Genomic DNA, 14,217 nt, shown 5'->3' on the forward strand with positions numbered 1-14,217 from the left:
CAGCAAGCTGTACTGCATTTCTACCAAGTCAGTTATTTTTGCATCATTGCAACAGAAAAATTAACTGATTTATAAGTAGAGTAAAAATAATAGCCAGCTGTCTTTTCCTTTTAAACTTGAATCCCAGCTCCTAAAGTTAGGCTGAGGTTTAATTTTCTTCCTTTATGTGAATTTGATTCATGAATGTTAATCTTTTTAAGACTATGTTTTGAGCTTTTATACCTTTACTATGTTCACACTCCAGCTGAAGCACTGAGGTCTACTGAACGGATGGTTCTGGATGTGCAAAAGCAAACCTTAAAGCACTGGTGGAGTGCTATAGCTACGTTTGCTAAAGCTCACACTGCTAGGCTAACTTAGTTATAGATAATAGAGCTGTGTAGCAAACATAGCGAAGGCTAGCTTCCAAAGCAAAGCGATGTATCTGTTATCTACGTAGCTATGTTAGCTTTAGTTGTTTTCCCCACGTTGCTAAAGCTAACCTAGCTACATTGACTTATGCTAATTATGTAGTTAGCGCAGCTATGTTAGTTTTAGCTGGAGCTAAGGAACCTGTTTGTGTGATTTTATCCCAGATTAGACTTCTGATTTTTTTCTCTATTCTATTTATAAAATGTTGCTTCGTCATGTTTGCATTGTGGTTATTTCATGAATGTAACTGCCAGACTTTGGTTATGAATAAAGTTGAATAAAAGAAATTAAAACTAGAAATAGCTACATTGTACCAACAAATGAAGGTATTTCATTTCTGATATATGGTGTGTGTCAGATGAAGGGTCTGTGAGAGGGTCGTCAGAGATGTGCTATCTGCAGCCAGACCCTCTTTCTTATTCACTTTTTCTGATTCCCCACTTGACTACTTATACTCCACTTTAATACCACTATACCAGACCCTTAACTGTTGACCACTTATTCCCCAATTATTTTCCACTTGTTTACCATCTATTCCAGTTATTCTCCACCTTTCTCCCACTTGTTTACTACTTACTCCACACTAGTTTACAACTCATTTCCCACTTAGCTCCCAATTATTCTCCACTTGTTTACTTGAGGGTATTAAACTTTTTCATCTCACGCCTCTGCTGTTTGCCTGTGATAAAATGCAGTGTGGTTCAAAACACTAGTCCTTAAATTGCAAAAAGTGACTCATGTACTCCAGTTTTTTGGGTGAATTTGCTTGTGAGGAGTTTATTGAATCATCTTTTAAAAACTTGTATTGGCTTTTGATCTACCTCTTAATACAATGATTTTTCCTGTTTTATTCTTGTCTTTTATTGCCATGCTTCACCTTCTTTGATGATATTATTTGTATGTGCTCTATTATTGTCTGTACCTGTTTTCCATAAATGTATCTTCTAAGGATTTGAATGAAATAACAGGAATGAATGAAATTTCCTTGCTGTGTTTCTGAACAATCATTCCTTCCTTGTCTGAAATTGTGCTGAACAAAGCCCAGACAGTACAGTAATCCACAGTGAAGTTACTTTATTTCTTTAAGTGCCATTCATGCATATTGGGGACGGGGGGGTGGGGTGGGCGGTGGTATCGACAATTCTAATAACACTTGTTATTTTACAGCACTAAACGAATACAAAGAGTAGCTGTGTCACCTCATTGGACAACAAAAAGTAATAAACCGTGCAATAAACAAAACAAAACAGAACAAAAAAGGACAAATAGAGAAAAAAATACAAGAAATGACAAAGACAAAATCAAAAAAACAAACCAAATATATATTATCAACACTGAAACACTGAATGTAGAACCATAGTACAGGTAAAAGGTAGTGTCACACAAAAAGCCAACGCATTTTCATCACATATATACAATATAGATATATACATACTGTCACCCTCTGATTGGACAATAACAAAATACTCTATTCTTTTACCTCCTCTCTTTCTCATGGATAAGACCCACCCCGAGCCTTGGTACCCCACCCCCAAAAGGAAAAAAGGGATGATTGAAAAGACATATATGTACAAGCACAACAACACACCAGCACTGAATAAAGCCCCGATCAGCAGTACTTGTTGGCAGTTTTCTCCCACATTGTAACAAGGCTTTTTTATTTCTTTTTTTTTTATCTTTTAATCTTTTTTTTCTCCCACTGATAGTAATCTCTCTGGCAGGTTCATGTCCAATGAATAAAAAAAAAAATCATTTTCAAAAGAACTCAAACACGCACTCGTCACACATACAGACATAAAGTTGTGATTGTGATCCAGTCATTGTCTTCACCTTAGTTTTCCCTTTTAGCCACATCCGTTAGCTCAAATCTTATTTTTCTGTGCTAAAAAACATCTTCACCTGGAAGAACAGAGAAACACACCAACCGGGCAGACACAGGATGTTTCCTCCATACAGTCTTAGTGAACACACAATGATGCTCTTTTTGCCGACTTCACTTGCAGTCCTTTGGCCCACACACGCCACAAGAGTCATGATTTCAATCACAAAGCTGATGACCTTTTGCAGTTTGAGCTCTAGTTAAGAAACCCTGGCAGTTAAGACAAACTCCGAGAGAATACATCCACAAGTGAGGCGATCCTCCTCATACAGCTGACATTTGATATGCAAAGAGGGACAAAACAATGCAGAAAGATGCAGGGGTGGGCAGGATTGATTGGCAGGAGAAAGAAGAAAAAAAAACAAGCTAAAAATGTAAAAATAAATGGCAGTATCATCAGTGAAAGAAGATAATTTGATTTGATCTGCACAAAGCAGCTCTGGACAGGATTTACAGTATAAAACTGGACTGGTTCTAGTTTAAATAACCAGTCTGAAACTACATGCTCTATACTAACAAATAATAAATTAACCATATGAATCTTGAAAGTGCCTTTTACAGTATCATCAAAAACGAATTTATGATTGTCATTAAAGTATAAAATCCACGTTATGCTAATGACAGCAGTGCCAAGTTCCTAAAGCCTGATTGATACAGATGACGATAAAATTATTAGCCCCAACTGTGAAAACTGCTTCAAAGTATTTCCTAAGTGCTGTTAAATGGAGCAATGACTTTTTTACACAGCTTTTTAAAACATCCTAGTATTTTACAAGACTGGCAGAGGTAGGAAGAGAAAGATTTTAACGACTCTGGAAAGAAAACTATTAAGAGATGTGTCTAAAGACCCCAGAACAACTGCCAAGACTCTAGTGAATGATTTTTACCAAGTCAGGAATAGTAGTCTCAAAGAAGACCATCACTAGAGCCCACTAGAGAGGTTGCAGACAAAGAGACACCTTCAGGCTGCTAAGGACAACCTGGAGAAAGATTCTGCATACTGGAAGCATGTCCTTTGGTTAGATGAGACCAAAGTAGAGCTCTTTGGCCAAGGAGAGGTTGCTTATGTATGTTGCTATGAGGCAGATCACCCAAAGAACACTGTCTCAACAGTGAAACACAGCGATAGGAGCATTAAGCTGTGGGGATGCTTCAGTGTGTCTGGAACTGGGAATCTCGTAAAGGTGGAAGGAACCATGAAGAAAGAAGGATATGTGATGATTTTGAAAGAAAACCTCAACAGGTCAGAACTAGGTCTTGGTTGTTGCTTTGTCTTCCAACGTGACAACGGCCCAAAACATACGTTTCCTGGAGAAGAACTACCTCCAGAAGAACAAAGTGAACTGTATTGATTGGCCTGCACAAAGTCCTGACTTAATCCCATTGAAAATCTATGGGGTGAAATGAAGACGAAGGTCCATGCCAAAAGACCATCAAGTCTGGAGGAGATTAAGAGATTTGCCAAAGAAGAATGGGCTGGGATTCCTCCAGAGACATGTTGAAAACTAGCAGCAAAAAAGGAGACAAAATTGACTATCAGCATCAGAGAGGGCTAATAATTTTGACCCTGGTAGTTTTTGTGAAATAATTTTGTTTCTATATGCAAAGTAAAATAATGTAAGCATCCATAATAAAACTAGTATGTTTGGAAAAGCTGTGTTAAAGTTCTTTTCTCTTTGCTCTGTTTAACAGTACTTGGGAAATACTTTGAAAATATGAATTTTTTATGGGGGGGGTTAATAATTTTGTCCTCATCTGTACTTCTGCATCAAATCTACATCCAAGGTTCAAGAAGCCCTGAACCTGCGCAGAGGCCTGCAAATGTAGTCTGATGTGGGGCGCAGGTGGCCTAGTGGTTTAAGGCGCCACATGTACCCGGATGGCCTGGGTTTGAATCCGGCCCGAGGCCCTTTATCACGTCTCTCCCCCGCTCTCATTCCTGTTTCCAACCCTATCCACTGTCCTCCTCTATCAAAATAGAGGCACAAAAATGCCCAAAAAAATCTTAAAAAAAGGGGGGGGGGGGTCTGACGTAGACCTCCTTAAAAATGTAACCTGCAAGCCCTGTGACTGGTCCGCTGGCCAACAGCAGGTGACTGCTAGTCTCCCAGTTTGGCTCAATCCCAATACACCCCTTGTCCCTATGTTTAGCGCATTCACACCTAGGGGTAAGATGTCCCAATTCTTGTTGGAATGGAGGGTTAGGGAGAGGAGCTAGGGCTACGTGCCCTTTTAAATAAGATTTCCAGAGGCATATGCCATACCATATGTTATGGAAATCTCCTGGAGCATTGCAAATCACCAGGTAGATTGAACACTAGAACACAAATCTGTTATTGTAATCTAATGTGTTTTCAATGTTTTGTAGTCCTTTTGATTTTTTGACAAAGAATTAATTAACAGTAGAAATGTTTGGTGGAGTCATCCAATTTCAAAGGTGAAGATTTCACTGCTACCCTGTTTTAAAGGGCAAGGGGGCACTGGAAAATGAGGGGATGGGGTAAAACTAAAAAATGGGACTGAGCCTCAGTCTACAGGCATGTTGTGTGTATTCTTTAGAGATAAACGGCTGCAGATGAGGATCAAGTAATCATATTTACTTGCAGACTTCTGAAAACATCCATGATTCTCAGCGGCCAAATGAGCACAGTGCTGATTCAGCAGCTGTAGATTTATGTCCTCCGATGTCTCCTCTTTGCAATCATTGCAGTGAATTAACTGCTCCTCAGTATTTTGTTAAATGCATTAGCTACAATATAATACGCTCAGTTTCAGTCACCATATAAATGAGCAGAGAATAAGAAATGGGAAAAATAACAAGCATTGAAATCACACAGCTGACCAGTTTTCAAAACTGCACAGCAGATTACAGCATAGATTTGATGCAGAAGTATGAAACAGGCTAAACTGAAAGCTCCCTGTGGTCAAAGCAGTACATATTGTCCCTTCCTTCTTCCTGTTTTACAGTATTCTACTGTATCTAAGGGTTAAATGTATCACTTTGTGAAATGTCATTGTGGAAAACAAAAAAAAAAAAGATGTTTTTTCAGCTTGTTTGCCTGACGTCCACCCTGTGGAAACAGCTATAGGCATTAAGATTTAAATATTGGTTTTTGTAGGTCATAAAGAGGCATCAGTATTCATTTCAGTCTGTTTTGCATCCAGCATAAAACTCAACACAGGAGCTTTAATTTCAAGAGATAATATGATGCTGCTCATTTGTATCTTCTGATAAAGAGGAAGCTGCAGCCAGAAGGCAGTGTTAACTTAGCATGAAGTCTGAAAACAGAGAAAGTCAGCCCAGCTCTTTCCAATGCTAACAAATCCCCACACATAGTACCTCTAAGGCTCAGCAATTAATATAAATTCAAAACCCGTAAATGTAAAAACAAAACATATTTTTACACTGTTTTGAATGAATAAACAAAAAGATCCAAAGTAGGGATGTCACAATACCAGTTTTGAATACTTTGATACAGCTCTAGTAAAAATCAGATGTAGATATCTGCTTGAATACCATGACACAAAAATGGCGAGGAAAACTCCTACACACTATCTAAACTGCACAAATACGTGGTCAACACATTGAAATGTTGCCAGCGTAATTATGATGGATTCATGCAGGTGGAAATAGCTGTGCGTTTTTTAAGCTTTAATAGACTTTAACACTGTAGATCATTAAGAGGTTAACACACTGTAACTTTTTTAAAATGGGGTATCAGGAAGTAGATGTACTGAAAATCGGAATATATCATGTAAAAGTTCATTTTTGTTCTTAGATTTACTTCAAAAAGTTAAACTTTTATGAATTCTAGATTCATCTCATACAAAGTGAAACATTTCATGATTTTATTTTTTAATCTTGATGATTACAGCTCACAAAAATCCACTATCTCAAAATATTTTAATATTGTGGAAGAGGCCAATTTGGAAAGGTTTCCTGATCTTCTCACCTAAGAAAGAACTGGAGCGTTGCTAATTGGTCCAAAGTCATGTTTTCAGATTAAACTAAATTTTGAATTTCATTTGGAAATCAACGAGAGGCACAGAATCCCAAGGTGAAGTCCAGTATTTTCAGTTTCAACTGTCAGTTATGGTTTGGGGGTGCCATGTCATCTCCATAGTCCAGAGTCGACACTGTCAGCCTCTACCAGCAGATTTTAGAGCACTTCATGCTTCTATCTGCCAAGAGGCTTTATGGAGATACTGATTTCCTTTTCACCTGTCCACAGTGAAGCCAAAACCACAAGAAACTGGTTTGCTGACCATGGTATTACTGTGCTTGATTAGCCAGACTACTGGTCTGAACTGAACCCCAAATGTGAAGAGGAAGATAGAGACCCAAGACTCAAAAATATAGACGAGCTAACAGCTGCTATCAGAAATGCAGTGCCACAGACTGATTGGCTCCATGCCACGTTGCATAGATACAGCAATTTGTGTAAAAGTTTCACCAACCAATTACTGAGTGCATAAATGAGCATAATTCTCCAGAAGGTCGACATTTCTTTTTTATAAATCCTTTTGTTTTTGGACATTGTTTTTGTGATATTCTAAAATTTTAAGGTAGTGGATTTTAGATTTCCATGAACTGTACGCTGTAATCATCAAGATTAAATAAAAAAGTCTTTGAATATTCCTCTTAGTTCTAGATGAAACTAGAAAAAACGGAATTTTCACTTCTTGTATTAAAATAGCAGGAAAAAATTAACTCTTTATGATATCCTATTCTTTTGAGATGTGCCTTTATACAACCTTTATATAAAGAGTTGATTAGTGAGAGTTGCAGGTTGATTTTGTTCGGAGAAAACCTGCTGACTGTTTCCCTTCATTTTCAGTCTTTGAACTAACTTCAGCCAAACTGCAGCTGGAGAAATGAGAAGCACTGTTTTCTCACAAACAAAACAAATGAATGATTCCCTCCAAATTTTTGAATTACTCCTTTAAAACAGGCTCTGCAGTGAAAAGCATCAGGAAATGATTTTTTTCCCCACTGGGGCTGGATAATCTGACTGAGCGAATAGATGACTGAATAAAATTGAGGAGGAACTTTGCTTCTTAAAAACAGACATTAACAAAAGATGTGCATGTGCAAACGTGTGTTATACTCCAACCAAGTGTCTCTAAAGTTCAGCACCTGTCTGATTGAGGAGCCACTTATTTCAGGACACAGAGGAAAGGTCGATCTCACTGGTGTGTGCTTCCAAAAATAAAAACCCACATTTGTCTCAGATCACTGTGTGCATCTGCTTTGTGCTCATAAAAAGCATCGAGATGATTGCAGCAATCACTCATAGCCCTAAAACTGCAATAAAACCAAAACATACACACGCACTCACATATATGCTCAAACAACACACACAAACACATCGTATGAGTTTTATCATGAGTCACATTTCTCGTTCTGTAATGATTGTATAACACCAAAATCTTTCCAACTATATTGAACTATAGCATAACACCGGGCAGTACAGAAAACGGATCAAATCTTAAGAATTTCAAACCCAGATGTGACAAAAATCACTGAGTGCACAACTCTTAACTCCCTTTCATATACAAGAGGTTAAAAAAACATGAATTTGGATGAATCACACTGAAATATTGTGTAGTTCAACACCTTTTAAACCTTTCAAAATGGAAAGTTCAACATCAGTCATATCTTATTGATCATTAATCAATCAAATTATAAAAGCTTTCACACCAGATTCTTTTCTCTTTGGGCAGACTGGATGAGAACCTCTACTCTTACCTTCAGTTGCATTAAGATGTTTAAATGGGACTGTTTGGCTTGTTAGATCTCTTCCACAGCTCTGAAGTGTGTTGGGTAAATATAAAGCCAGCTTCAGAAGACAATAAGCTAAGCTTAGCACAAACAGCAAAGGGAAACAGCTAGCCTTGTTTTTTAAGGATCAAAATAAATCATACAACCCTCCTCAAAGCCCCTCCCGCTGTTGTTGTGCTTCAGTTACAGTGTGGATTAAGCAGACAGAGTTTATCCCATTGATTGAAAAGCAAAGTATCAGTCTGCTGGTGGGCCATTTTATTCACTTTTCACCTTTTGCAAAAACAAAGCTAGTGGTTTCTCCCTGTTGTAGGGCTTTATTTCAACCTAAAGTCTTTTTTGCTCTAGCTTTACATTTACCTTTTAATTTAAGAAAAAAAAACTGCTTATGAGACAGACAAAACAACATACATTTTTTGCAAATAAGCTCCACATTGAGGAAGAGATCTATGACTGATTGTGAGGGGTTGCATGCGTTGCACAAAGGGGTGGAAAGTTACTAATAACATTTCCTCAAATTACTGTAATTGAGTATTTTTTTGGAGTACTTGTACTTATTTGAACACATTTTAAAATCAGTACTTTTACTTCTACTTAAGTTTTAACCGGAGTAACTGTATTTTTTACTTGAATACAATATTCCCAAACTTTCTCCCTCTCTGTTGACTACACTAGCACAAAGCCAGAGAGTGATCCCACATCACATCCCAAAACAGCTGTTGTCTATCTCAGAGTTGAACATGCCAGAGTTGATTTTAACTCCATTCTGAGTGAAACTGTCTTCATTTCCAGAGTTATTTGACAGTACTGGTCCACCAATGCTAGTTCAACTCTGTAGAGTCAACTGAACTAAGCTCTGCCCATTGCAATTTCAAATCTGGGAGATGTGTGGGCAAAGCTTCCCATCATGCCCATGGGTAGAGTGTTAAGATGTGATTTATATGTATTTGAATGTTCCCTGTTGTACAGTGTTCCCTGCTGTAGTTCATTTGCTCATGTGAATTATAGTTGTTTGTGATGTGAGATGCATTTGCACCATGAGTGAAGTTACTCACTGAGTTAGAGCCCCCACCTCTGACTTTGGGAGTTCCTAAAAAACATATAGAGCTTATTCTTCAACAGCCTGGTTGGAATTCTACTGTTATTTTTGCCAATAAGGAAATATCATATTTTACTGTACCTACTCTTCAGAACTTAAAGTAAACTGTAAATTATATATTTTACTTTTACTTAGACCAGTACTGTTACTGAAAAAAAACTAAACCAGTGTAACTTTACTTTTACTTGAGAACAATAGTTGTGTACTTTTTCCACCTCTGGTTAGAATGAATTCAGTCAAAAAAAACATACAGCTACTTTCCCATGTGAAACAAAGATATTTTAATGTTTACAAATCCTACAGTGTGCCAAGAATTACCTTTGACAGACAGCTGTATTTTGTATTTTTTGTCTGGATTCAATTCGTACCCATGCAACCCCTTCATAAGATGAATTAAGCATAGTAAACCCAAAGTACCCCAGTGGGGCATTTTCACCAAGCAAACCCTGATCTTGCTTGCATTTCCAGGCGAGGTCCATTCAGCCTCACAAATAGTGAGAGGAATTCTGGCTCGTTTTGAAGATCTGGATCATTTGGCTCAGTTGTAAAAAGCCACTCTTTCAGCATTCAAACGGCTCGATTTGGTTCAGTTTGGGCTCTTTAATCCATTAAACACTGGGCTGGCTGTTAGAACAGGCTAATTAGCCTAAGACATCATAGCTTGTAACCTGACATCTTGTATTGAGTCATTATTTCAATCTAACCAGCACACCACAAGGTTGATTTGTTAAATGTTTATCACCATTTCCAGTAAAAACAAGTTTAATAACAAAATGAGGAAGAAAGGATGTTCAGCTGAGTACAAAACATGACATGTTTTGTGTTTGTCAAACAGGAAGTGGAGTTACTTTGACCAATCAACAGACTGCAGTGAGTCCAGCTCCTATCTTTAAGATCAGATAGGTACCCCGTCAGAAAGACAAAATAAAGTAGGACAATACCGATGAGTTATTTTGATATCTCTCCTAACTTTTAACACAGGATGCTTGGTGAAAATGCATCTTAAGAGCAGCTGTATGTGATCCACTAGACTCCACAGTACTCCTTTGGCTTCACCATCAGTAATGACATTTAACAGCTCATAATCATGTTCACAATGTTTTGTTGTGCATTATAATAAAAAAGTACCTTGTCAGGAGTCTTAAGTTTGGATATTTTGGTGATGAAATTGTGCAACAGTTAAATAATCTTACACATATTGTCAACATCTTTGATGAGTATTGGCTCACACATCCAACAATCCACCTGTGTTTTGGATAAACCATGATTGGATTGAGACAGAGTCCAGAAAGATTCAATGATCAACAAGTTACTCTTCTAAGACTGGTGAACTTTGCCATTGAACTTTGCTTAAAAATGCAAATTTGTTTGGTATGTACTGTTACTTCTTCTGATTGATAAAGCTTAACAATTGATAAAGATCAATAATGAACTGATAGGATGCACACAGAGAACTTAAACCTCAGGTTACTTTCAGTTAAATAAAAGACAAAACAAAGTCCCTGCTTTCACTTTCTTCTCACACTCGTCATATCCACTCATCTTGAAGTGCTTGAGACGGACAAACAAAAAGAAAGGAAAGAAATAAAAGGTTGTTGTACTCCCAAAACTTGTCTGTTGCAGTGGGCCTAATCACACTGATACTTTGTGTGATCCCCTCTCTCTTGGTTTGTTTAATATCAAGCCTTTTTTATTTATAAAAACATTTAACACCCTGTTCAAAACCTCTCTTATTGTAAACCTATTTTCACCACCCATGCAGCCGAAGCAGAGGCCGGCTTTCTCCCAACGAGCACCATCACGTTACTCACAGAGGCGGCCTGTGTTTCTTTCAAACCAAAATGAAAACAAAATAAGTTTCTTTTGAAAAAGAGAGAGAAACTCATCCAAGAGGCAGCTGAGGCCGATGTCAACACGAGAAGAATTACAAGCTGAACACGTCGCTCAAATCACAGAACAGTTACGGAGCAGGGGGTCGGGAGGGGGGGAGAGAGGGGGTCGGACTTTGGAAGGCTGCTGGCGAGGGACGGGAGAGGGAGAGGGCCGTCTGAGGAGCTGAGGAGCGTGTGGTTTCTGATGTGAATGTGTTCTACCTGTCTCTAGACAAGTACATGAGTGATAACTTAAACATGTCCGACTAAATATGATTGTCTTCAAAGTAACGTTTTCTAGTTATGTTTGTTTTTGTAAAAATGTCTGGACTCTGAAGTCTTTGTCCGACATTCGACGAGGTCATCGAATGTTCTTCTGCATCCCACCGCCAGCGTCCTTCTCCTCCTGTGGCCTTTTAGCTCCACCTTGCTCCCTCTGGCTTCCACCTCCTCTCCTCGCTCCCTTTCTGTGTGCACAAGGAGTTTCTGGGAGTTAGACGATGGAGTCCCAGTCGAAGTCGTCCTGGATGTCATCGGCCTGCATGCGATGCATCTGGAAGTTTCTGGTAGGTATCATGTGCTGCTGGTTCATCTGTGCATGGTGTCCTGGAAAGGAGGAACATTGTTATTGTTATCAGCTTTTCTTTCTCATTATGAGAAAGTCATCTATGAAATGAAAATGCTGGTTAATTGTTTAGTAAAAACACCTTATTGCATAGAGTTGGGGTTTTTTTTAGATTTATTTTGGAGCTTTTTGTCTTTATTGTAGAGATAGGACAGTGGGTAGAGCTGGAAAGAGGGATGAGAGAGTGGGGAATGACATGCAGTGAAAAAGCCACAAGATAGCAAGGCTATCTGCATCCCATAGAACAAGGTTTTTATTGATCAGAGACCTAAATTCAAAATGCTGAGTACGCAACAGAGTAAAGCTGAACATCTCATCTGGTCTCAGCTTAACCCAGAAATGTTTAAATGTTTTGAAAACTTGAGAGCTAAATCATCCATAAAACATAGTAGTCATTAGTTTTCAGTTAATGTAGAAATTTTGTTTTGAACCTTTGAAACACAATAATTTCTTGTATATATGAGCAAAAAACAATTAAAAAGCTGAAGAAAGAAATTAAGATATAATTATTAGGGATGCACCGAAAATTCGGCCACTGAAAATTTTCGGCCAAAAATGGCCCAAAAGTGCATTTTCTGTTTTCACCCGAAAGACTTTTATCACTGAAACAACAAGGCCAAAACACGATGTTTTGATGATGCAAGCAAAAACCGTGGCCGGCACATACTTGGATCAGTGGTTCTCAAATAGGGGTACGCGCACGTGAAGGCACTCCAAGGAGTACGCGAGATTTTAAAATTTATGCTGGCTTTTGAGAGTACATTACGTACATTATAAAATCACATTCATGCTTTGAATGTCTGCGATGTGTTTTTTCTGTCCTCTGATAAACAGTGATATTTATTGAAGCGGAAGATAGAAGGCTGTTTCTTCCTCTCTGTCTTTCACTTCATGCGTAACGCGGCACTTTTACGCACAGCCAGGAGGTCAGTGCAGTTTTGTTTCACTGTTTCATTCACTGTGCCAGCCAAGTTTGTAAGAGGAGGGATTGACTTTTCATTCATTTTATGTCAAATATGATCAATAATAGTATAAACGCGCATCTGAGGCTCGCTGTGAGAGGAGTTAACTCCCCTACAGCGCACAGATTGGCTCACCTGTTTGTGTTCCAGACTGGTCAGAGGAGTAATTTCGGTGAGCTGGTTGATCTGGAGTATTTATAAGTCGTATGTCTGAGTTCAGAGGAGACTGTGTTGATAAATATTTCACTAGACTAAAGTCCCGTTAGTTTACAAAACAGCTCCAGCTGTGCGAGTTGCGCATTTACGTTCACATGGATATGTTGGGCTGCCTGCTGCCTGTCTCCCTCTCTACCAGGCTACATGAGGCAAAAACACAAGCACTGACCACAGACAGAATTGAGAAGAGGACAAATATCAGGTGGTGTTGGAGAGGAGGATGTTTTTGTTCCTCTGTCTGCCTTAAAAATCGGCACCACCACCATGTGCGCTCGTCGGAGCGAAACTTTGAAAAACTATCCACAGCAATGTCGCACTCCATTCATAAAAAGGTTCATGATTTATTTTTTGTGAAGAAATGCTAATGTATAACCAAGTTCATGATTTCAGTTTGAGAAGAGATCTTTATTATGATCCCAACAAGGGGAATCAGTTCAGCTGATCTAAGCTGTCTTTTAATAATTTGTTAATTATTTACAGGTTTTTAGTTCTTTCTAAGCTCTGTGTTTTTATTTCCAAATTGTTCCAGAGAGACCACTGCAGCTGAGCAGTGTTTTGCACACTTCTGGGTTTCAATGATTTTATGCCTTTCCACTCACAGTTTTCACTACATTAATTATAATTCCCACATTTAGTGATGAGAAGATTTGCCATGAATTTAGTCATGCATTTTTAACATTTAAAATGTTTGAAAGAAAAAATCTAATATTTGTAATTTAAAAGTGTTTATCAGTTACAAAGTTTGATAAATGAGATGGCTGTCACAGCACTCTTTAATGTCTTTCTTTTTGGCCAAAAAGCTTTGTGCTGTTTAGGGGGTACTTGGCTGAAAAAATACTTCACAGAGGGTACATGACTGAAAAAGGTTGAGAACCACTGATTTAATGTATACATGAATGGGGTCAAGTTAAACATTTTATTTTGTATTTTATTTTATTTTATATTGTGCATTGTTGGAATGTCAGTGCTTAATAAATATTTAAATAATTTTGTTATTGATCTATTCTTTGAAGCATTAATATTAATATGTGTGATTGCAATTCATTTTAGTGAGGTTAGTACACAGTCATAACCATAAATGCAATGGTACTAAAAATTGGCATAATGATTTATTTAGGTGTTTCCGTTTTCGGCCTTGGTTGCCTCATTTTCAGTTTTGGCCAAGAATTTTCATTTCGGTGCATCCCTAATAATTATGTAATTCTTTGTTTTCCAAGGCTTCTAATCACCTGTCATCGTGGGTCCTGCGGTGCTCATGGGGGGCATGTGGGGGTATCCTGGAGGACCCATGAGAGACATGCTCTGTCTCGAGTCCATGTAGAGATTTCCTGGAAAAAAAAAAAATATCAATAAATAAATTAACTAGGTAAAT

General features: G+C 38.1%; 1 protein-coding gene across 1 annotated transcript in view; it reads right to left on the reverse strand.

Moving 5' to 3' along the window:
* Window positions 1-1,503: 1,503 nt before the first annotated feature.
* foxj3 (forkhead box J3) overlaps window positions 1,504-14,217 on the reverse strand; it is a 124,271-nt gene continuing 111,557 nt past the window's right edge. Inside the window, exons 11-12 of the mRNA XM_041779309.1 lie at window positions 14,075-14,173; window positions 1,504-11,648 (exon numbers count right to left, since the gene is read on the reverse strand). Coding sequence (XP_041635243.1) covers window positions 11,536-11,648; window positions 14,075-14,173 — 212 coding nt within the window. The 3' untranslated portion in view covers window positions 1,504-11,535. The remainder of the gene's footprint in view (window positions 11,649-14,074; window positions 14,174-14,217) is intronic.

The sequence above is a fragment of the Cheilinus undulatus genome, linkage group 3, assembly GCF_018320785.1.
Source record: "Cheilinus undulatus linkage group 3, ASM1832078v1, whole genome shotgun sequence".
Lineage (NCBI taxonomy): Eukaryota > Metazoa > Chordata > Actinopteri > Labriformes > Labridae > Cheilinus > Cheilinus undulatus.